At 33.0% G+C, this 26,033-nt stretch overlaps 1 protein-coding gene across 8 annotated transcripts in view; it reads left to right on the top strand.

Moving 5' to 3' along the window:
- Camta (Calmodulin-binding transcription activator) overlaps nucleotides 1-26,033 on the top strand; it is a 150,128-nt gene that overhangs the window by 80,552 nt on the left and 43,543 nt on the right. For all 8 annotated transcript variants that reach the window (XM_076121572.1, XM_076121571.1, XM_076121570.1 and 5 more), the window contains one exon: nucleotides 23,249-23,384. In XM_076121572.1, the coding sequence (XP_075977687.1) occupies nucleotides 23,265-23,384 (120 nt within the window). In that variant the 5' untranslated portion in view covers nucleotides 23,249-23,264. The remainder of the gene's footprint in view (nucleotides 1-23,248; nucleotides 23,385-26,033) is intronic.

The following is a 26,033-nucleotide window of genomic DNA, read 5'->3' as shown; positions in this document are numbered from 1 at the left end:
TGCTTTGGTAGAGATATATTATAATACATATGATCTTTCTATGCGATATTTTTCTGTTGTCTTGTGTAAATGCTAAATATAGGTATGTCATTACTTTTTTGATATCTTAATAGCTTTGATAATAAAACAAACATCGAAGATGCATATAAAACTTGCTATGAAATTATAGGAATTTAAAACACACTTTAAAACTAATTTTAAAATAAATGATAATATATTTTGAACCTTTATGTACAGCAGTTACAATGAGCTTACGATTGTAGGCTCATTTAATGAGAGTCAGACAAACAGACAGACATATTTTTGTATTAACACAGACAGCATGTATCACAAACATACAAACAATATCATTTCTAAGTGCAACTTCACTTTGTCCACAAATGCAACAGTTTAACTCAATTAAAATGCTTTTAACCAATCAATAATTTTCACAACGACTTCTACCAATCCATACTAATGTTATAAATTTGTAGAGTTAGTTTGTTTGAGCGCGCTTATCTCAGGAAGTAGGTGCAAGTTGAAAAAATATTTTACTGTTAGATAGCCTATTTATTAAGGAAGGCTACAGGCTATATAACATCCCGCTACGACCAGTAGGAGCAGAGCACCAGTAAAAATGTTTCAAAAACGGGGAAAATTCTGACCTATTCTCTCTTTTGTGACGCAAGCGAAGCAGCGCGAGTCAGCTAATAACTAATAACCTCTAAATACGACATCACAGATTAGTACGTCATCGCAATAAATTCAATATGGCGGTAAATTGGCGCGCGAAATCATCTGTCATGGCCGCCGTCGAAATATTGGGAGCTTGTTTGTTGAATCACTTTGTTTTGAATGGGGTTATTAGATAACTGATCGGTGATGTGTGATGCTGTAGTTAAAGTTATTTTACTGTGAAAAGTTAAGAAATTAGATAAAAATTGAAAATTAAGAATGTTTTTTCAAAAATAGTCAACGATTCTTGTTTAATTTACGTTGCGATTATTTAAGTTACTAGCTGACCCGCGCAACTTCGCTTGCGTCACATAAGAGAGAATGTGGGTCATAATTTTCCCCGTTTTTGTAACATTTTTTGTTGCTACTCCGCTCCTAATAGCCGTAGCGTGATGTTATATAGCTTATAACCTTCTTCGATAAATGGACTATCTAACACTAAAAGAATTTTTCAAATTGGACCAGTAGTTTCTGAGATTAGCGCGTTCAAACAAACAAACAAACAAACAAACTCTTCAGCTTTATAATATTAGTATAGATTTACGGAGAGATCTCTTTTTGCCAAGAACTAGATTAAAAAAATGTGTTTTTGTAACCCATTACAGTTCTACTGCTGGACATTGGGATTGAGTCCAGCACGCTCGCCAGGTGCGGGTTGGAGACTTATATTTTTTACAAATTTAATCTAATACTTAAATTGATTTTACTAGGGACTGTTATCTCACGAAAAGATTAGGAGTCCCACCCATTTTATTTATTTTTTTAGTTTAAATTTTTTTTTTGTGTAGGAGTGAACATTTCAACTTAACTTGTAGGTATTATGTTCAGCTGAATTAACTTTACTGTCCATTACTTTTTATTTTATATGAATCGTTAATTTTGTTAATATAGTATTTTTTATAACTCATTACAATAAAACAAACTCGCCTCTTTTTATTAACGTCAATAATTTGTTTTTTTACTGCTCGTTATAATTTTGGTAATAAGCCGACTGAGTAAACAGCAAAAAACTCTTAGGTGAGCGTCCAGTCAGATTTTAAACAACATTGTAGATTTTCTAACAATATTAAAATTACATTCAATCATTTAATTATTTCCGTTCAATGTTGACCTTTATGATAGTGTCAATAAATCAGTTTGCACCACTGTCCTACGATAAATACCCTAAATTAAATGCAAAACGTAAAATACTAGTAAACATTTGCATTTTATAAACTACTCTCTATCGAGCAATGGTCTTCTCCCAAACCTGGGAGGGTAACGAGGGAAGGTCTTGAGTCCACCAATTGCTATACACATTAATTCTAGTGTAGTCATTTAAACACATCTAGTCAAACCATCTTCTAAACTACAGAAATCTACGATTGACCAAAATTTCCTCGTTTCAATTCACCCCGTTTCTTTTAATGAGAGTCATCCCTAACATTAACCTCATCCCGACCGGCGGCAAATTCATTCATACAGCTAAAGTATCGCTTGCAAGATTTACGATGAACATTCCTCCTTCCACAGTTTAGGTCACAAAGTTAGCAAGTTACTTTTTCCAACCGCGAAAATTCTCTAACGGCGCGACTTCTTAATAAATCATACTAACCACCACCATATTTGAATTTCTATAAAAAACTTTCCGACCAAAGAAATGTAAAATTGCTGAAACTTTTTCTATAACTACAACTTTATGTATAGGCGGTACAAGTTTGTTTTATAGCTTGGTTTGTCGCGTGCGTTTTAAAATTTGCCAAAAGTTGACACAACGCGAGTATTTATTATATATCTGTTTGTAATTGGTACAAGGAAATGTTTGAATACTTTCATTATTTGTTGGCGCAATGTTCCGCTTTTTTTCTAGATTTCTTTTTTGGCTAGGTAACTGTATACCTATAAGTCACTACTAAACTTAAATACTAAAAGTTGTACCTATTTGTATTCATGAAGAGAAAAAAATGTTTACCAAGTATTGCAAAATAAAACTGATATTCACTTATCGAGAGATATCAATATTGTTTTTGGCATAAATAGATGACTCTGAAGTTTGTAATCACTCTAATGTTTGTCCTATGGGACATTTAATTAGGCATAGTATGTGTATTATTTAAGAGAGTAAGTAACGAACTTCGAGTTTCGAAGTGAGTTCCTTTTTTACTTCAACTGTACTTTTCATTCAGTCATAGTATTTGCTTTAACTATCTGATTCTATAGGTGTAAATAACCCTGTTCTATTCGAAGTAGCAGAAACAAATTAATAAACATCTTGCGTGTACAAATAAATTTTGAAAAACACGTTTCTCTTAAAGTGCCAGCAGCGAACACGTCCATAAACTTTCCCATTATTAATACCCGGTACTAAGTTATTAATTTCCAAATAAAAACTATTAAGTATCGTGCCGATAGCCGTTATAGCTTGTTTCGTGGCCCGACTTTATGGCGGCTTTAACGTTCGCGATTTACGGCACTACTTCAACTCGTAGTGTTCATCGTACAAGTATAATTTACAAGTTAGGCTTGCTGCACACATATTCGGTTCGGCTATAACAGTCAAGCCTCGGTAAAGCCACATATTCGGTTTTGTCGCCCGGCTAGATGAATATTCGAGAAAAATTCCACTCGACATCGCTTCACCTGAATTTTGAAACCGAATTGTGACTTGATCGGACCCGAAAGAACTACCTGATCGGTACCAACCGAACAAGTGCAATAATAGCTTCGAGTTGGTTTTGTTGCTCGGTAAGTACTGCCGAACCGAACATGCCGCGACTCAAATATGTGTGTAGCAACCCTTAGGAATAATCACTGTATTTGTCAAGTTTCCGTAGGCTTCGTATTTAAATTATCAGGTTTTTAACATTGGGTGTTCGTTTCGAACCTTCGGTGTTCATTTTTAACCTTGAGTGTGAATTTCAAAGTTTTTTGAGTTTTATTAGCAAAGTTTTTCTTTGGATTATTTATTGCAATGTTTCGTGAAGGGATAGAGTTATGTTTTATTAAAGATAGGGAGGAAAATTATGGTGTTTGTAACACTGATTTGTTAGTTTTGAGTAGTTTATAATTATGGGCTTTTAAAGTATTAGAATATCTTTGGTCAGGCTTTAAATTTGGAGTCTGATGAATTCTTCGGAAACACGTTAAGGTTAGACTCTTTTGCAATAAAGTATATGATTTGTGAACAAATAAATCAGGAAGACATTATTTATTTTTTCGTATTTGAGTTAAGTAAATTAATCGATTCTTATATAATGTCTTCGGAGAAATAAGTGCATTCTGATGACTGAGAAAGTTTCTATTTAATATAAAACACTCCAACTTACTCAAATATTCACGCTCATATATAAAACTAATCCAAACAATACGCTTAACTAACTAAACACCTCAAACACCTAATTCCAAACACGGAACTACCAAGAAAAGAACTTCAAACAAACTTTGTAACCAAAGTTCGGCCAACATTGGCCCAAACCCCCTAATTATTGCCACATCATTACCCAACCAGCCAAAACAAGCGTAAATTACGTTCAAACCAATCGCCATATCCAATTAACATGACCGGTGTAATTCTCGATTAAATCACTCGATTCGTGAATCGATTCGATTTATCGATGCGATTATCTCGATTGAGATAGAAGGCTGGTATTAGTGCTGACGGATTGTCAGAAGCGATTTGGCGAGTGTGTAAAGTTCTCGATACTAAAGTTAGGGCAGTAAATCTCTAGTAAACGGGCTATTTTATTGAACGATAGCGGGTTTATGCTTGATTTAGCGCACAGTTTGACGAAGAAAGGACTTTGATGAGAAGGTTTCGACTAGATTAGTTCTTTGTGCTAGATTTTTATTATAGTTTTTGATGACGTAGGTATTAGTTGTATAATTGGATATGTTAAACATTGATGTAGTTATAACCTGAGTGAATGAGCTATTAATTAAAGTTGGACTGTCAATATAAAAAAGTTGCTTTGGGAATAACCTAATTAAATAAGCGTATAATTTATAAGTACGGCTAAAATATAAAAATCCAACAATAATTCTTGTTGACAAATTTTATTGTTATCTGCTAATCAATCAATAAATAAACAGCTTTTCTTTATTTTGTAAATAAATAAAATGTTGTGTCTAGGAGCAAACATTTTTGAACACACCAGTATAAGTTTCGTGTGGGATTTAAACCCTCGCATCTTGCTCGTGACGATGATGTTAGTAGTGTATTTGTAAAGGTCGAGTTCCTCTATAAATACACAACCATGGCATTATCAATTTATGATATAAAAGGTAAAAATGTGAGAATATAGTTATTGCGTTTGAGTTCCGAGTTCAGATTGCAGTCTCTTTGTGCGCTCACGTAATAGGCAATATGCTTTATGTTACAAAGAATGGAATCCGATGCTCTTTGCAACAGTTAGTTTTATATTAAAATTGTTGTTTGATGCAGTTAATTTAATACATTTACTTTGTCAATGCTTCATGGAATATGAATAAAGTAGAATGTAAATAAGGTATGTGAAGTAACAATGTGCAATCTCATTTCATAAATGCTGATAATTATAATTTATTTATTAAAATATAAAATAAATGTATAATTATAAAGTAGCCATTTGACGACGTCATTATTGTTCTTTATGACAGCAATTGTAATTAGTGAATTAAAGCTAATAAGTTATCTGTAATAAAACAGTCGACAGAATAAAATACGCTTTTATCATCGTTTGACGAGTTTAACTTAAATTTACATTTAAATTTAAGCTACTTTTTAAATAAATAAACTTTATAAAAAATATACGATCGTAACACGGACAAAGACGTATGAAATACATGCTCCGAATTTTGCCATGTAAAATACGACGAAACTCTATAAAATACGTCCCTGTTTTAGATTTAAAACGAGGCATTTATAAGTAAGTGATCTGCAACCAATTTCACACTTCGCCATTACCACGCAATATTGAATATTCATACACGTTTTCACTCAAACTTTTACAAATAAAAACTACACGGATCAATCAGAACGAAAACTTTATGAGCGGAAAAACGGAATAAATCGCCGCTTGCATTAGTCAGACGGTATTTTTAATTGAGATCGGATCGATGTCCGCCATCGGAATTGCGACGAATGCCATTTGCTTTTATAATTTTGACACACTTCCAATACTTCGACAACGATATCTGTCAATTAAAATTTTCAATTTCCATGCTGGTGAAAGTTATGGCTCGTTGACATGCTGCGACTATTATTAATGTGTGAATGAAATTTACAAAAGAACGTCCAGAAATGAAAGCAGTTACTGACGGAACAGGGAATTTTCCTACTATTATGAAAACAGTTATCGAGAGATTGTGTGGAAAACTAATTAATTTTCACACTTTTTCTATCGACTACAGTAGCTTGACATTATAATCTAACAAATTAGTTCGAACGGCAATCGCTAGGAGCGCTTATCAGGTTTTATAAAACAAAAACGATAGTGGCAGAAAATCGTATTGTAGTGTCTCTAACGTATTCGAAGTAATTTTTAACATCAAATGATCATTACTCATTGTACTGAGTGTACGTAATTGTGTTACAAACGAGTAACTATTGTATCAAATGTTTGTATAGGAAATTGATCTGGCCCCTGGCGTGTTTTATAGGAACTACTTTTTAAAGTTTCTAAATATTAACCTCGATACAAAAGCGATACGATAGCAAAGTCTAGGAAATTGTGCCACAGGATGCAACAGGAAATAGGATGTTGAAAAGTGGGACTTTGTTTGAAGAAATATGCTATTTTATATTGAAAAAATAGGCGTATCTACAGTCTGCACTAATATTATACATGCAAGAGTTTCGACGTTGTGGTTTTTTATTCAATCAAGCCAAAAATAGTACAACGAACGTTACGAATTTTTAGATAGTTCATAAGCTTTATTAACACATAGGATTTCTCTACTCCATGAAATCTTTTCACACTAGTGTAATCATAACAGAAAATATATTTTACCATGGGCAACGCGTGCTCATTGTCTTTCGTGTGTCCTTACAACTACGTCTATAGTTACGGGACAAGACGTAATTCTAAAAAGGACCTATCCACTTATCATCATATCTTGAAAAAATACAGACAAAAATAAAAACGTTTTTACAGGAGAGTAAAAAAAGTATAGTAGTTAAAAAAATACCTGAAATAAAGTAAAACAAATAAAAAAAAAACACTACTATTGAAATAACTTCATAGAGCTTTGTAATAGTTAGACTTGTAAACTGTAAATTTAACACCGAACATAAAATAATGTGCGTAAAATAAAACTGAACGACTAGTTTATTAGTTATTAAGCCTGTGTTTCACCCTTGCAATAATAACTGCAATTTGAAGTGAAGTTGTAACAATAACTCAATCAAGGCAATTGTTTCTATGAACTTGATAAACTTGGGCCCACGACTGTATTTAACGTGTACCGATGTGGCTAAAATACTCAATTAGACATAATAATTCTTACTAAGCCTATTAATATTATAAATGCGGAAGTTTGTGAGGATGTATGTATGTTTGTTTGTTACACTTTTACGGAAAATCTATTGGACGACTGATCGCTGAACGGAATTTCATGAAAATGATTACACTTACATACACGTAGTTTATTTTTTATCTAGATTTACACATAAGATATTTTTACATCTGAAAATCCAATACGCGAACGAAGTTGCGGTAGTTGTATGTGGATATTATAATGTTTGTTACACAAACAAACTACAAGACGGATTTAGTGATTTCGTATACTGATAGTTTATAGCCTGGGTTAAAACTTTACTAGATTACCTTTTCAAATTTCGAAAAAACGTCAAATAAACAAAAATCAAACTAAAGAAACTCAAATCTGACATTGACGTCTTAACCACACAATTCAATATGTCAATTATTGAACTCAATGTATAAACCAAACAGCCTAATCAGATTTAGGTTACAAATATTAACAGAAATTCTGAACAAATCATATCGAACATTGCCGACACATCAAAGTTTACATTTGTACTCTCCCCTCTCTCTCCCCCTCCCCGGATAGCAGATATAACGCGAACTCAGCTACAAACAGTCAATAAAGCTAGTTTACACGTCCCGAAACAAAATATTGTCGCCGACTCCATTCCGTATTCGGCAAACATTCGATCCCGGGACGGATGGGCTAAGCCGGAATTTCCCGGGATTATTCCCCAGATCTCAGATCAAAACGACTTTTAATACGGATCGCTGTGAGAATTTATTTTATTCGATAAGGGCTGGGTTTTTGTTTGAGGTTATCAGTGTTTTATGATTTTTTGGTTTTGTTATTTATGATCGGAATAAGTTATGAAATGATAAATATGCTTTTTGCCGTGTCATTGATGTAACTAACGATAACAAATAGATTTGTTCATATTGAATCTATCAGATAATTTCTTTAGCAACAGAAATTTATAGCACGTAAGACACAAATATATTGCCTAATGGTGCTATACGATTCACACTTGTAACTGATAAAATAAATTAATTAATTGCTATTTATTTACTTACGCAATTCAACAGCCAACAAGATAAATAAAACTGGTCAAAATGCAACAAAACTCTGAATACAACTAGACAATTTACAAACTAAATGACATAACATCACGGGATCGTTCATATATCCCGGGATTTGCGCAAACATAGCACAACACTGGCCTATAATTTGTAGGGTCATTGAGGCTAGGAGCTGACTGGCTGTTTGGCTGCGTCACAGCCCTAGATCGCCGGCTTATTTGAGGAGGTTGATTTATGGACCGCTAGAGGGAGCTAGCGAGATCGCATTCTATTAGTAATAGTGTTTGAGCTTAGCTCGCATAGAATTGATTTGGTTTGTTTAGATGTTCAGCGTGAATTTTAAAGGGGTTTAGTATCTAGGTTTAATAGAGGTTTTGAAGTTAAATTGTCTGTACTAAGAGCTACAATTGTTTTTGGCAAGTATTGTTGCCGCAACACTGTGACCGCCAATAGGTAACACCTTCCAAAAGCGATTGTGGTAAGAGGGTATGAGAAGTCAATAATCGTTTTAAATTTGATTTTGTTCATCAATTGCTTGTTTCAATGCATCGTGAGATACTACTTGTTTTCAAAATAATATATATATGTAGATGTGGTTGATTATGTAATAATCACTGCGACAATCACACACACATGAAATAAGTGGTTGTTACATTAAACAATAATAACTAATATAATATCAAATCTGATGGTAATTTTAAATAACCGGTTTTAAACGAATAATTCAGAAGCCTTTATCTCAACCATTTAACATATTTTTGTAAATTTTTCTTCACACAAAACAAACAAACCAATTCACGTATCATAAGGTTGATATACGAGGATGTAGGTCCGCGTCGCTCAGACACAATTCATTGCCATCAGATTATCGTGTCGTGCCCGTAAATTGCTCCAATGCTTGCCTAAGTGGCGAGCTTCTTTGGCTAATTACTAGTTCTATTTTGATCATAGAATGGATTGGGTTGAATAGCAATTGTTGAACAGTGGGGGCTATCACGTTTTTTAGTTGACAATTAGAAATTGATGTTTAAAAGATATTTGAAAGTCGTTATGCTGTACATTGTTTCCTCTCTTAGATTATAATGATTAACACGTTTAGTTAAAGCAGCAATGTACCAGACCATTAATATGACATACATCGATGTCAGCTGTTGGAAAAAGAATCCGACGATTTTAAAGCCTCCTCCTTTTTAAGTCGGTTAAAAAGAGACAGACGTGTAGTAATATGGACAAAAAGCACATTAATGCAATAATGAAGTCTCAAAACCTCACCGATCTGCAAACAAAAGCAAAAGCACAAGTTCAACATAAGACTAAAAATTTTTTTTCATCACAAAAACCACTTCAATTCAATCTGCATTATCAATTTACTTTTATTTCAGCGAACAAAAATCCAAGCGAATCTCGAATCAATTAGCAATAGTGCTGGCTCAGCGGTTTAATTGCGACCACCTAAGTGTTTAACGTGCTAGGAATTTTAATACGAGCACAAGAATTGAATTAAGTGCCATTAAAGTTTTGTAGGCACGAGTATTGGTACGTTGCTTGATGCAATTGCTACGTGCTTGGTTTAGTAAAGACTTGCCGGTTTTTGAGTTTACATTTTGTTATCATCTAGCTTAATATTATAATGTTGCATTAAGCGCGATTTATAGTTAAGTATAAGGTTTCGATCAAATATTAGGTAAGTGTCGTCGCGAGAGTTTAAAATCGTTAATAACTCAGCTCAGTACAAGTATAGTAAATAATTACTTCCATTTTATTATTCTAAAGTTTGATATTTAAAATGTATTTGAAAATTTAGTTCCTACGGAACACACTAGAGGCGCTCAGAAGAAGTGCTCAATTTGTCATGCAAACTTTTTCAATAGCTTGTCGTTAGACGATAGTGGTCGGAAATCGTCCAAAATGTTGTCCATTGCGTCTCATACGCCATTATGATGCGATTTAATCCTAAAAACATAGTAATAAATATAACATTAGGTTTAAAACTACTCTAGATAATACCTGAGAGTAGTTGTGACCTTTACAAGTTATTTAATTAACACGGCCCGTGTTTTAGTTTCATTTCCGTGCCGCCAGCCGTGTGAACTCGAATGAGAATTCATTTTGTTTGTATAAAGTTTATTTTACAAATTATATTGGTTTTTCGAGAGTCATTGCTGTAAAAGGTATTTTAATTTAATTTAAATGATAGTGATTTAATCGATATCATTTTCGCTATTGTAGCTATTAAGTATCACTTTTACTAGAAATGCGATAGTTGAGTAACTACTCAGTGGTTGTAAATCGCCCCTCTTTGTGTGATGTGTGGATAACACAAAGTTTAGAACCAATATCCAGTCCAGTATGGGACTTGCACATTAATTGTATAATAAGGATTACAATAAGGATATTGTTATTTAGTTGAACGGCGTATATGTTGTTTTTTGTGTGTAAATAAAGGTACACTATACAAAATCTTTATTTTTTTGCTTTTCAAATTACAAAACGGCAACTGTACTGGTAGAAACTGTTTTGCAATTAGAAAAACAGATTTTTTCTATTCTACTAGCCCTAAATACCATGTATATTCCTCGTCAGAATAACACAAGAAAAATGTAGTTATATCATAAATCGTTGAGCCGATTTTCGTAACACACAAAGAGCTTCCCAATTGTATACATTCGCTGTTTATCTAGTAGGCCCCGATGGTCGGGAATGAAGGGAATGAGTCGCTTATGTTATTCATGAGATAAATAAATCTCTAAGTTCAGAATAGAACGAAAATTGTTACATCAAACGATGTTCTATGAATCTTTTTGTACAGTTTTGTGCATACATTTTACGTACTTTCTGTAGAGAGGGATTTAATCTGTGCTCTTAGCAAAATCGATAGCTTATCTTAGTAAAATATAGGTTTAAAACTTATTGTTATTTTTAGAGGGTAATTAGTTAGTACATTTTAGGGGGTCTGTTAGTATGTAGTTGCCAGCCGTGTTTCGTCAACATAATAACATTCATTGAGTGATAAGATGATTTATTTTGTTATAGCCTAGAAGTAGTTTAATAGTTTTTAGCCTAAGCCTCTTGAAGAAATAGTTAATATGTATTAATATACATTTACTTCGGTCAACTTAAAGTTATTTAGTAAAATTTGTACCTACGTGGTACTATTTGGACCACCTAGGCAATTAGGCAACACGTCTAAAGGTCTGCTATAAAAAAATATGCCTCTGAACCATTAATCATTCATGAGTGTGATTTGTGAAACACGCAATTATAAATGATATTTGCCACGTTTCACAATTTCAAACGTTTTGTGAAATTTGAGCCAAGTAGCGGGCCAAGTTGAATACCTTTTTTGCCAACTTTTATTGAAATCAGCAAAAGAGAATATTTGACGACCCACAATTTAACATGCCTTCCAAAACACGGAATGTATAATAGGGTCACCCATCCACAGAACCACCTCGGCAAGGGTCCTTAACCTTAGAGATCAATACACGCGGCTGTCGTTACTAAACCACGAGTTCCTCTTGCACATAATATGTGTAATAAAAACTAAATAACTTGTAGTAAAATATATACAAATAATGCCAACAATAGACATTGTCGTAAAAATACCACAGCGCCGTATCAGCGTTAATAAAAGAGGTTTAATGATTTATAAATATGTGTTAAGGGTGAAAGGCTAGAGTAGGAAATGCCGATGAAAGAAATATATTATTGTGTGTTTTGATAGACAAAAATCCATTCATGTGAGTCTAAAATTTAGAAGAATAAAGACATTTGGTTTTTTTGTTCGTATTCCTTTTAGGTGTTTTTTTTGTTCCGTAAACGTGCTGGTTAAACTTTAATTAACGGAATTATTTTGCAGTGCAACGTTTATCTTTATGTTTAAATTATTATGAATGTCTATAAAATAAAAGGTAATCCTTAATCAATTAGAATACATAATTTTTCATTAATATGGTATTATACCAAACTATGGCTAACAATTATACCCAAAATAAAGAAAAATTAAAATAAGAATTCTTACATTGGATATAACACAATACATACTATAATAATTAAATTATAATCGGTATGTGTTCTTCAACTTTGAACTTATCACTCAAAATCCCTTTTTCCAAACTTAGCCGGTTACACCACCGAGTGCTTTCATAAATCCAATCTCGGCGATTCGCGCAATTTATTACTGGAACTAACAATGGTCGGCATTTAGCGATGCGCCGAAGATCGATGACGTCATCAGTATGCATTGCACAAGAGAGCTCGTTCACTAATTGATATCGCAGCGAACTGCGGACTTAGAACTTGGCTGTAGTTTTTTTTTATTTCTGTACAATTTTCATGATGGATTGAAATAAATTGTGGTTATATAAAATAGACTTTTATATGAAATCGTTGAGAGTAAAACCTCAGTTATTTTTTCTCAATGTGCCGTATGTGATGATAGCTAACATTGGCGTCTGAGTTGCAGTAGTAATGATTATTAGGAATTTAGTATTATAAATACCTCTAGAAACGTAGGTTAAAAATTTATATATATGGACCAGTGAACCAGCAGTAAAGGCAAGGCTTGGCAATATACATAATATACATTATAATTAAGTACTAAGAATAGTCAAATTCATCCGTCCAATAATCATTTTATATAAATACATAATTTCGTAATCAAGAGTAATAACACTCAGAAACAAAAGTCAATTGATCTGATTCAAATCTTTCCCGCGTCAATGAAAGAGGGAGAAAGACAGCAATTATAAAGTAAACCTTTACTTAAGCCGCTCAAGCCCATTTGCAAGCCCTCTTCAAAGATTACAGGGTGTTCAAACGCTGTCGTTAATGTTTTATGACTGTTGGTCAGTTGTAAACGTCAATTACTTTTGTAAACGATCGCTTTGTTATAGCTTTGTCTTTATACTTTTTTGTTAATGAGCGATGAAAATTCTGAATGGATGGTAAAAATATTTTGGATGAGTAGACCTTTACTGTACCGGATGTAGAGTGTGATTTGTGTTATAAAACATTAATTGTAAAATTTGTCCGTCATGAAATTGTAACCAGACCTACGTTACTTCTTGTTGAAGTTACAAACTTCGAATCATATTAACTCCCTTAGATTTCGAAGTTTGAAGATTAGATTTGTTCTCACATAAAATTGATACTTAAAAACGAATTGTTAATATTTTTTTCAAATTTTGGTAATAAGAGTCTCCGTTGATTAAAAAGTAATTTTCTAAATAAGATCTCAGTGACGCAAGATCAAGCATTTATTTTCAAATCCAATTAAAACCACATCTGTACAACGATCACAAAAAGCTAAAATAAAAAGCTAGAAATACAATTTTTCATAATTAAATCGGAATCGGAACTGAGAAGTTGAGTAATTATACGTTGAATGGAAAAAGTGACTGTTCCCCACTAATGGGCCTTCTTTGACTAATGATCATACTTTTTAATACAGGTACAAATTGGAAAGTTAATTTTAGCTTTTCTGATTCTGACCGATCGTTATGTTAATTAGTAAAGAATTGAGAGTTTTTTGTGACCGTTTTTCTTTGCTATTGTTCTAAATCAATAGATGAACAGTTTGAAAGATTGCTACGAAACGTGCTACGGTGCTACGGCGTAGCGATTTCGTAGATATACGTAGCGTTTAATCTCTACGTACGAAATTCAGACGAGAATTTTGCTTCATTCATTTGTGTATGTAGTTTGTAGCTCGCATTCTTTTGGCTGTCCTGTTACCTTTGTAAATAAAGTGATTGAATTAAATATTGACAAGTAACTACCATTATTTTTTTACCTCACTTGACGATAGAAATTTGAACGTGTTACACAATTTTTCCAACTATGAATGGCTACTAGTAAAAATACTTCTCTTTCAATATTATTACTAAATAACATTACGCCTGAACTAACCTACAAAGAGAAAACTATCCAAAATATTTTCATGAAGCCAATATACTTGTATATGAAGGTTTCCAAGAAAGGTTTTTGCGAAGAACCTTGCCCTTATTCACATGATAAATGACAACGATGACTCGGCAATTGTATATTTTTGGAAATTAGCTTTTTAGGGCATCCCTAGTCATTAGGGTCATCCCATCTGATATTAATTTGTTTACTTTGTAAATTGCATACTGGTGAATAATTTTGAGATTGCCGTTAGTGTGATACTGCTTTTGTTTTCATGTTTGTTATGATGCTATGTTTTCTGTTTTGTTTTTATACACTCTTTAGTGAATTAGTATGTAGAAAAACGAGTGCAGATTTTGAGTATTATAACTTTTAGGCTAGATAAATATATAATGATTAAAAAACGACTCTTAGATAAATTGTTTTGTTAAATGAGATATTATTTTATTTATTGTAATTGCTCTTGCATAAAGAAAAATAATATACCATTTTGTTGATGTTAAAATTACGCTCATTTTTGTAACGTATTTGCTTATAAGGCTATTTATTCATACAATAAAATGTCCTAAATTATAATATTTTAGGTACATAATTTAGTAACTAAAATTTATTCTGAAACTTCAACATATTTACCTTATCTATGTCCCACACACGAAACTAAATCCATAAGGACCGACCTTTGAAACGTCTAAAGTAATTACCCACTGTAACGACCCTACGTTTCATAGTAATTGCTCAAGCACATGCTCAATTATGAGCTGTGCTCAATTATGAGTTATGAGTAGCGCTCAAATTATGAGCAATGAGTGGTGACTTGGGGAAAGTATGTGAATTATAACGTTCATTATGCATTATTAGGAGTTGTCGCCTGCCTTGTTGCGAAATGATTGAATGTACGCTAAGTAGAAATGTCGTGGGGTAATTTAATTATTACTGTGATTTTTATTGCACTTTATTAAACTTACTAAGTACCCAACTTGGCCAGCTCAATGGATTCAAGGCCTTTGTCCAGTAATGGGACAGTAAACAGTTTCAAAAAATAATTGTCCTGGATTTAGTGTACGTGTTTCGAGTCATTAAGTATATGAATTTTATTTTCATATGTTATAATTTTGTACAAAGTATTTTATATGTGTTCGGGTTAAAAACCACAGCGGTGTGACAAATTGCAGCATAATCTGACCATTAAGTTTTTGCGTGAAAGAGTGACAATTTGTACTGTACAAACTTTTGCATTTATAATCATCGTGGCAGTGGACGGACTTATTAAATTAAGTAGGTAACACTACACAATATACTTAAAATAGTAAAACCTAAGCAAGTCTTCACATTCAATTAATAACTGAAACATACAAAAAACAAACAAACACTTGCAACAATTCGCTCAAATTATCCGCCATTTTCTTTCGAGTACAAGAAAATTCTCTCAAAATTGTCTCCTTTAAACCCCTACAGTTTTATGCAAATGTGAGCAACGAACAAATTCTTCAAATAAAAGAAAAAATCCGGAAAAGAAACAAAAAACTTGAACAAGAAAATTAGGCCTCAACTTCTTTCATAATCGTTGAACGGAGTTAAGAAAAAAAAACTCTAATGAACTTTTCAAATCAAGGTTGGCGTTCTTTTTGCACTAGACTGACAGCCAGGGTTAGATTTTTTTTGCTGTTGTCTGTGCTGTGGTGTAGTTGTATGGTTGCTGCAGTTATTTATTTTGTTGTGATGCATTTTGGGGCTTCAGTAAATGACGATGCAAATTGAAAGCCTATAATTGCCTTCTTTGGATAAATATGATATGAAATTATATGTCTGTCGTTACTGCAATATATACTTGAATTATTAAGTTGTATGATAATAGTAGGAATCACGTATTACAGCTTTGAATATGGTTTGAGTATGAAACCTATATTATAAATTATACTATGAATGTGACAAAATAAAGTTCCTATTAAAATTTGATTAAAAACCTTAAGCAGTACAAAAGTGTGTTATCTTATAAATAAACTCCATGCAAACGAAATTGCTGAAATCAGCTACTAGTCAAATAAAACGGAATTCTAGCACTACGCCTTACTTTATCTTCAAACTCAATACCTTCACAAGGTAAAAGTGGTGTGCTACGAAATAAAAAACGATTAGACCTATTAACACATTGCCTCACTCATTTATTAAAAAAGTCATAACACAAAAATCACTCACATACCTCCCAACATTTACGAACAAAATTGCTTTATTACTACTTATCAAAGGATCTGTGCATTTGTGTGTGGCCATATTGCATGCAGTTAGAATGCAATTAATGTTCCAATATATCTGTTAAGTTGGTAGTGTCAGGCGAACGCGATTTCAGCTGGAAACGTTTGTGTTGTTTTTTACTTGGTGGCTGGCGCAAGTTGGGGCAAAAGAACAGTTTTGTGTGCTATATTTAGATCACTTTAGTTAAAAGTAAGTTTGATTAGGTGAATTTTGCACATTTATACATTCTCGTACTTTATTATAATTCAATTTTGATGTATGGATTGGATTGAACAGCAAAAAAAGTTGACTGTTTAATGCACTTTTTCTTGATTTTTAAATCTCTCGACTGTAACTTGAATTGAAATGAAACATTTATTACATCAATCCATTGTAAATCATACTTGTGCCATTGCACAGATATTTTAACTTTACTTCAAATTGCACGGTTTATGTATAATGCCACTAAAATCTATCAGAAAGATAATGTGACAAATGAAAACAGCAGTCAAAATTTCACCTTACAAGCTAACCGATACTCATTAGGAAGTCTAGTGATGATGATGAACCATATTCTTTGTGGTTTTTTCAACCCAATAAAATGTGACGTATGTATTTTATAATAAAAAAAGTACAAAAACACATCGTTTTAACATTGCACCAAGCACAAAATAGTCAGTCGCCGGCACAGTTCGTGTATCGAAGGCATAACTCGCTTACCGATTGAGTTATTTATTTGCTATTTCACAACTTAGCAACTCTTTATTGTTAGTTGTTCGTGGTAATTTTCGACGTTTTTAAATTATCGGTTCCAAAAAGACGGGAAATTATTTGAATGGAATGATTTATTGAGCATATCGGCATGTGATGGCATGATGGTATGCAAAACGGTTTGCAGTGGGTTTTTGTTTTTTTGAAGTTTTATTGCCTCGTTTGTAGGTAATTGGGTAATGGGTAATAAGGTTTTTGTTCGGTTATAATGGAGTATTTTGTGGTTGAAGTATGTGTGTTAGTTAAAATGTTTTTAAAGTAGTCATATTCTGGTACGAGGAATAGTTTATTCTGTAAATAAAGTAATAAGTGTTATATCGTTATTACGTCATATTACTGTTAAGTAAGTTTCTATGTGCTTTAAATAAAGATAATATCTATGTTTTTATATATCACATTAGAAAAAATCGAAATTCTAATGTTTTAAAAAGAAGTTCTACATTTTTGTTCATAGATGGAATTATAAGAAGAATTTATGTATTTTTTTAATGAAATACTATCTCAGATTTTACAGGCATTTTAGAAATAAAACTAGTATTATTATTTTTTCATATAAAAAGCATCTAGATAAAACGCTTAATTAATAGTAGATAATTAAATATAAACACTGTGTGTAGAGTATAAGAGTTAATATTATAAAAAGAATAGATACAAAAGTGTTAAAACAAAACAAAATTAAAAGCTGAACTCAATTTCAAAACGCATTTGAAGCCAGTGGTTGAACTTAAAAGCTCGTGAAGGGTTAGCGAAAAATTATTTGGAAAATCACGGCTCAGGGGCGCTCTTGACAAATCGCTTGTGGTTTCACCAGGGTTGTCTCTCGTTGAAAACTAAGTGGCGCTATGAAGGGTGTGGCTTTAGTGTTGTGGGTGTCGATTTTTTTTTGTCTTTATAATTATTTATAATGAAGTTTAGTACGTTTGTGTTCTGTTTTGTATGATACAAATATTATGTGTATAATATCATGTTGCAAATTGTTATGACGTTACTAAACTTCGTATTTTTTTTTACAAATTACTTGTTATTCTCATAATAATTTCCTACAGATCCTATTTTGTTAGTTTTATCACTCAATAATAAGATTCATTGAGTTCACTTACACTACAATAAATTCACGAACCACATCTGAAGTTTTATTATAGTTAGAAACATCGAATGCAACTCTGTGACTGTATAATCAAGGATTCTTTATTTATATAGCTGCCATTATGTAAAAAATAAACTGCACTACAAAAAAACAACTTTAAAAAAATATTTTATTTCAAAAATTTTCAGCCAGCCCTACATTATTCCTCCAGCCACCCATTTGTCTGGTTTACGTAGGTTAAAAACCGTTGCCCGTTATACACGCCTCTGTCCTCTGTACGTAAAACAAATAAATTTCACCGTCTTATCCTCTATTAATTAGCAGTGTCCATCGCAAACAACGCTTATAAATATTTTTGTTACCTCCAAAATATTTTACGTACTTTGCTTTAAATATGTCAAGCTTTTTTGTTTAAAAGCAAAATATTAAGAGTAAAGAATAATAAGCGTTCATCGTTTAAGCTTTTTGGATTTTCAGTGGAGTTTTTAAAAAGAGGTTATTGTGATATTAGTTTTGATTTTCAAAGGATTTTGGTGCTGCAGTGCGATTACATTTAGATACTACGTTGCCACCTTCGGGCTTAGTGTTTTTTGGAAATATTTAAAAAGTTATTGTGGTTAGGTTATACAGTTTGATTATATTTTGTAGCGTTATTTTCTACACTCGATATTGTCGATCGAGATATTGTGTATAAAAAAATAGTTTTTAAATTAGTGTTAACAGAATACGTTAGGAGTGCTCATTAGTTTTTCTTACAGTTGTCGTTAGTTAGTTCTTAGTAACTAGGCTAGGTTGGTCAACGTAGACTAAGGTAGTTTTCTGTGTAAACTTTGTCTGTCTGTTAATCATTATATGTACATAATGCTACATATATTTTATAAAAGAAATAGCGTAATAAAATATCGTAATTATTTACCAAACGCATATAACTTCGGCCAAATATAGCATTTATCAAATAATCTGATATACGAAATCTACTTTACGGGTGCAAGTTGACAAATCGTGGAATGCTGTGATAAATACACTCGCGTCGACAGCCGCTTTGATATATTACGCAAAATGATATTAGTTGGAATACGGAATGGAAATGGAGGTCATAATACTTGTATATAGATATTATATCTTTAGACTAGCACGGAAGTTGTGTACGTGACTAGCTGGGAGTTCGAATCTCGTTTGAGTCAGTTTTTGAGACGAAATGACTTATCTATATTGCCAAATTTGAGGTTGCAATTTCGAATCTCGGGTTAAGAAGATGTTTTTAAATTTTGAAGTAAAGAAAAAATATTAGTTAGCTAGTATTATAGTTAGGGAAAATCTACTTGAAATCATTGCTACTGATTGTTTACTGATTATTGATGTGTGTCGATCAACTACTTGTGAAACAAACAAAACATAGGTTCGAGCAATAGTCAAAATGATCTAATACAAATAAAATTGTTTAAATCTGACTGATGTAAACCATTCTTTTTGCAATTACGTAGTCCCACATCGTATGCATTATTCATTCCTAATACGTTGTACAATTTAGACAAAAAAACCGTATCGCACCGACAATTAATTGCATTAATAAATAAACAAAAAACCGCAAAAGATAACAATAAAAAAGTTAAATTTATTCGCGATCAAATCTAAAACGTTAACATTCCGCTAGAAACGTTACGCGCCCTATTGACGGATAACGGGACGACAAAAAAATCGCAACTAGCATAGATCCTGAAGATTTATTCGTCGTATAACGATTTATTAGTCGACGCACTCATGAATTTGACGCGCAGCTTGTTTTTGTCTGGATATAACGTATGGGAATGACGTAACATACGAAATACGAGCTCTCCATCGCTATTTTATTGCTTAAAAATAAATAAAATTGCATCAATGAAATCTGTTTTCGATGTTATGGATGGTTGTGTTTTGTTTGTTAAGGTCGCTGGTTTTGTTTTTAATCTAATCAGAGTACAGTCGCGGATATAGATTTTACGTGGCTATGTTTTAAAACGTAGGTATATAGCGCTTGATGTAAATGTTGTGTATTTTAATACGGGTCTTAAACGCGATTGAAAAGGTTATGATACCTTATTTGTTTGGACGACATTCCTATCGTAATTGCGTCAACCATGGTCGTAACCATCTAAAATCTAGCCTAATCTAGTGTTATGGACGAAGATAATGGTAGTCAGCCTTATTTACTTCCTTTCGTTACATTTTATATCATACTGTTGAAATGTTACCTGTCATTAATTGATACATTTCCGTATCAATGTATCATCCTGACTAACGAATTTATCTATACGGCATGTGATAGAGAACAGAATCGTCAGTATATGACTATAGCATAGAATCTCAAGTATTGCAATAAACGAACGTCAATACAGGCTACAGATATAACATATAAAGTGTAACACATTGGATATGTGTCACAGCTGAATGTAATTTGTGTCATCCGACGAGAGTCAGCTTTCTAATACATTTTTATATATTCGCTCTGAGATTTTACTGTGGCCTGAGTTGTAAAATGTTAGGTTGGAAGCACACCTTGCACATACTGAAGAGTTTTAATGAATATTGTAGAAAGGTAAGGTATGGAAGTACCGGTATTTAGATTGTATATACTATCACGAATATTTTATCTGAAGGTGTAGGCAGGACTAAGTCCTTTTAAGTGTGGGTCTCGTGATAGGCTACTGGTATGGGAGGCCAACTGGTCTCGGAAGCACGTAAATGACTGAATATAATTTATAAAAATGCAGGTTAGTGAACATCATGATCTGTGCTCTAGAATATGATGTTATCTAATTTTCAACGACTAACAGTTTACGAGCTGACTCGTCAATCGACAGGCGGCCTAAGACCAAGTTCTGTGTAGCTCGATCAAACGTTTAAGACCAATTTCCCAATCGCGATAGTTTACAAATTATGCATAGTTTTATTCCCCTTACATTTTCTTTTCAGTTGTCTATTCTATCGTTCCAATATCACTCAGTACGTCACACGACGTACAATAATTCGTTCATAAAGGCCGCACGCGTCCGCGGTCGTTTTACAGCCGCCCTATAAATCCCCCGCCTCGGCGACCACGCCGCTAATAATTCAAATGATCTGAACACTTCCCCACACTTCCAATGTGGGATATTATATTTTATAGAACTGTTCTGTTAGTGTGGATCTTGATATTTGTCGGTAAATGTAGTTAGAAGAAGAAAATAATTAATTAGTTAATATATAACCGACTGCCTCCATAGCGCAGTGGTTTAGGTCGCCACGACGTTACCATTGCGTCGGGATGTCATGGGTTCGATTCCTACACGGAACGATTTGTTTTACTTTTTTCCACGTTATCGACTGAAAGGATGGATAAGTTACATCTAAAGCTATGTGCTTTACAAGTAATAGGGCAGTAATGTGTTTAATGTTAAAGACGCTGATTTTCGTTGGAAAAATTGGTAGCAAGCAAGGTTGAAATAAAAGTTTGATTGAAATCTTAACTGCAAGACGGTTTACGATAAGAACGCTTATTAATTTATCGTTTCTATATAATCTTATCATCAATCAAAAAGTAAAGTATAAAATACAGTAGATAAATAACTGTAAAACCTTCCATAATATTCATATTTTAAGTCAAAAACCTTTCATTTTATTTATTTTATCTAGCAAACATATTCCCTAATTAATCAAATTCATCACAAAAACAACACTACAAAATACTATTCAAACCTTGAATATAACATATTCTAATTAATTAATACACGAACATGTTACCTCATATATGAGATACGTTACTTGGTGTTACAACTTCGAAACCCTGTAGTTTTGAAAGGGTTTACTACCTCGGAAATTCTCGACGCGTCTTGGAACTAATTATAGTATATGTATCAATTACTTGGTTTCCATTAATTGTTACTAGTAAAAAGAGTAGAATTTGTTGTGTTTTGAGTCCAATGTAATTGTAATATTGACAACACTGGCTGATTCTAAATAAATGACTGAACAATAAAGTGCTGACCAAGTGCGGGTTAGGTATATATCTGTTTACGAACTATGTCATAAAACTTACAGTTATGTAAGATTTCATCACAATGTCTTACTTCATTGTTAGAATTAGTGATAACTATTTCAATATACATAATTTTTAAATGACATTGGTGTGGCACTTATGAGAGAATTGCCTCACATATTCGGTTCGGGGCGATCGGTTCGGCAATACTTATCGAAAAACAAATCCTACTCTACTCACTTGTTCGGGTTAATCGACACATGTCGAGCCGAATATGTATGCAGCAATTCTAAGAGGCAAATATTTAAACCACACAGCTATATCTACCATACCTCTTAATTGGGATTTGGGAAGAAAACGGTTTAGTAATTGCGGAGATAATTCGCTTTAAACTGACAAACAATGTAACTTAACAAGTAAATACTAGGTTTGATTAATTACTGTAATGTAACAATTTGAAACTTTAGAGCTAACAAGATGGTACTTAGTCTAGAATTTTGATGATAGCAATTGCTTGAAAACAATTGTACAAGTTAGATCTGTTCTCGGTAATTTATCTTGGTGTTTCACTAGATTACTTGAAAACAAAGAAAGTCGGGATGCTTTAATCTAAACATCTCAGCTGATAATGTGAATGCGAAAATCTGTTTGTTGTGCTTTCACACTTATATCACTGAATCGATTATGATGTCATTTTTCGTAAAGGTAGTTGAAGACCTTTCAATTGCTCAGTTGCTAGTGACTGCAATTTAAGTCGAAACCAATGTTATTATCACACTTTTGCGAATATTAAGAAGTGGAACATTGACAGATTTTTCATACCATGTTATTTATTTTCTCTCGAATAGTTTATCTGTCAGGTATGAAACCGGCACAAAATGTAGTTTGTACCTAAGCGGCTTCTCACATCAAGATAATTTCTCAAAATTCAGCCTATTACTTTTATCCTGGCTATATTACTAAGCAGTTAATTAGATGTACTTATGTTGTATGCGACTAAAGTCTGTTTTTCCTTGTCCTCAGGCCAAAAAGCGGCTCAATGCTGCTGTACAGCCGCAAAAAGGTCCGCTACCGACGCGACGGCTACTGCTGGAAGAAGAGGAAGGACGGGAAGACCACCAGAGAAGACCATATGAAACTAAAAGTACAGGGGACGGAGGTCAGTTACTCTGAATTTTACTTTATGATTAGCTTTAAAGGTACACCCTCTTATGTATATATGAAGTTATGAAAGGCTTATTAAGTGTTTTGTTTCTTTCACTCCTTAACGAAATGAAAGAGATAAAACATTTGTATTATAGTAGAGTTTTAACTAAAATAGGTTTATAGTGTGTTTATAAATAAGAGGGATAGGGTTTCGCTTGATGGGATAGCTACGTTACTATAATACGTAGGGTTGTGGGTATTTTTGCGGTTGGAGCATTAGTGGTTGCTGCTACTGATCACAAGGACATTGATTTGATCATCAAGTTGTCCTCGGGTTGGGGAAAGTGCTCTGCGGTTTTTCAGAATATTGTTTGAACGAATTAAAAGCTTGCCGTTGGGTAATAGCAATGTGATCTAAAATATTTGCTAAACGTTGCCGTATTTGGTGGCTGTATTTTGTATGCTCTGCTGACACCTTCTGGTCCAGTAAATGATTTATTATTATCTAAATGTAGACTCCTAAGAATTCATTTTGTAAAAGTTGTTTTATAAATAAACTCTAGCAAATAACAAACACTATTTCATAAGCATTTTAACATGTTCAACAATTAACTATTTAAAGTAACAAATTAGCAAGTCTAACTATTCTATTATCCAATTCCATAATCAGCAGCTAAGCTTGAATAAAATTCGTTTCCATTCGGTTTGGAGAGGTCACGGAAGACAGACAGAATGACTGATGGTTAAAAGGGAAATTAAAGAAAATTGCGGTTCAACTGTGAATTGTATTTGGAAACAAAGTTCAGGTGTTTCTGAGCGTCGGTTTGACGAGAAATAGGTTTTGGATGTGATGAAGTTATTGTTTTGCTTGTTACCATTGTTGTGTGGTTAACCTTTAGGCTTTTATAAAAAAATATTGGGTTAAGTCAAATACTATGTATAAAATAATAATTTGATAGTTTTCATGTCTATGGGCTGTTTTTATACTTGTAGATAACTACATATATTCGATATTATTACCTATCAAAAAAAATGTTTTTATCAAATCGACTGCATCGACTGTAGTCCATATCGCCTATAAATAGTTGCGTCGTGCAAAAACTGACAATTTGTAGTTATAGCAGGAAAGATATTGATAAAATCTTAATTTTTATTTGTCAGATAGGTACGCTATCGGATTTATGGGTTAAGAACTAAATAAACCGTATTCAATAAAATAAAGATGTAATTATACTTTATACCTTCTTCAACAAATTTGAACTTAAAACACCAAAAAACTTAGAATAAATTTATCCACAACAAACAAACATTTTCAACAAAACTAACTAAAATCAGTACAAACATTTTGTGGTGCATTTCGAGCACAAGTTGTAATGTGCAGTTGAATGTAACAGGTTAATGTAATGACACTCGAGGGCTACGGACTGGAGCTCTGACGTCGGACATGACACTAACAATCATGCTTGAACGCTTTAAACGTTTTTGATGACAACTGTTGACTTTTGAAATAGCTCATTTAACTTTTTAAGTTGCGGTATTTGGTGGCAATATTATAATAAGCTATATTGAAAAAAATATTTAAGTGCTTGCTGGGTTTCTCCGAAACTGTTGAGTCGATTTATAGGATGATTGATCAATAGAAACTAATTTCCAATACTAGGAAATGGTATCTTTTTGATATGAGAGAGGCTTTAGTTTACAGCAATATTAGCTATGCGCAGTTGGTCAAATGCTCTTTGATGATTTCAGCCTTGTAGTAACTTGATGATGATCTTTGCGACCGATTTCGGTCATTGTCACTTTGGAAAATTGGCGCTGATGCGCACAGAGATGGTTTATATAGCCTTAGCAGAAAACTCACGTGTACAGTGCAGACATGCATGTAGTAGCATAAAGATAATATTAAAGATTCGTTTTAAGGCATAGCTTCCTTACCTATGCTTAGAAAGAAATCTTTAAAAAAAAAACAAGTAAAAAGTCAAAAAACTTTAATCTACTAAGTTCTTTACCAGTGTAAAAGCGCCTAACAAAATGTTTATAGCAATTACTTTCGCGTTTTGCTATTTTGAAGAATAGGCGGTTATATAACCGACGTGTTTCTGTTCATACAGCAACCTTGGGCAGTGAAAAATGAATATAGCTAAGTAATTACATCAGGTTTCGCCCGCCCTCAATCGAGTTTGAATGTTTCAAGTTTTCGTCAGATTTTGTTTGCGGGTAGTTTTCAATTAAGGTAAACATAACCTTGCTTGATTTGGCACGTGGATTGCTACTGAAATGGTGTCAATGAAAGTTGAAGAACGGTTCTTTGGATATAATTCTGTAAGAGTAGAAAAAAAGTCTTATTTAGATCGCAAGGTGCATCTATAAAGTTTAACATTAATTAACAAGAGGCATTGTCACCGAGGGGGAAGCCTGTGCTGAACCGTGGGTAAAAGTGGGCTAAATAGATTGATAAATAAAACTATGTTACCGACAGTTGTTTATTATTTTTCTGTATGACCACGGTCGATGAAATTCAATCATAACGTCGGGTTAACAAATAAGATATACTAATCTTTAATGTTCAATCTTCTTTAAGACTCGTTGCATTACAATATCGATATTATGTGTACAAGCCGCGAGAGTTTAAGATCAACAATTATTATTTTGTAACTTCGCT

The sequence above is a fragment of the Anticarsia gemmatalis genome, chromosome 13, assembly GCF_050436995.1.
Source record: "Anticarsia gemmatalis isolate Benzon Research Colony breed Stoneville strain chromosome 13, ilAntGemm2 primary, whole genome shotgun sequence".
Taxonomy (NCBI): Eukaryota; Metazoa; Arthropoda; class Insecta; order Lepidoptera; family Erebidae; genus Anticarsia; species Anticarsia gemmatalis.
This window is presented reverse-complemented; position numbering and strand designations above follow the sequence as displayed.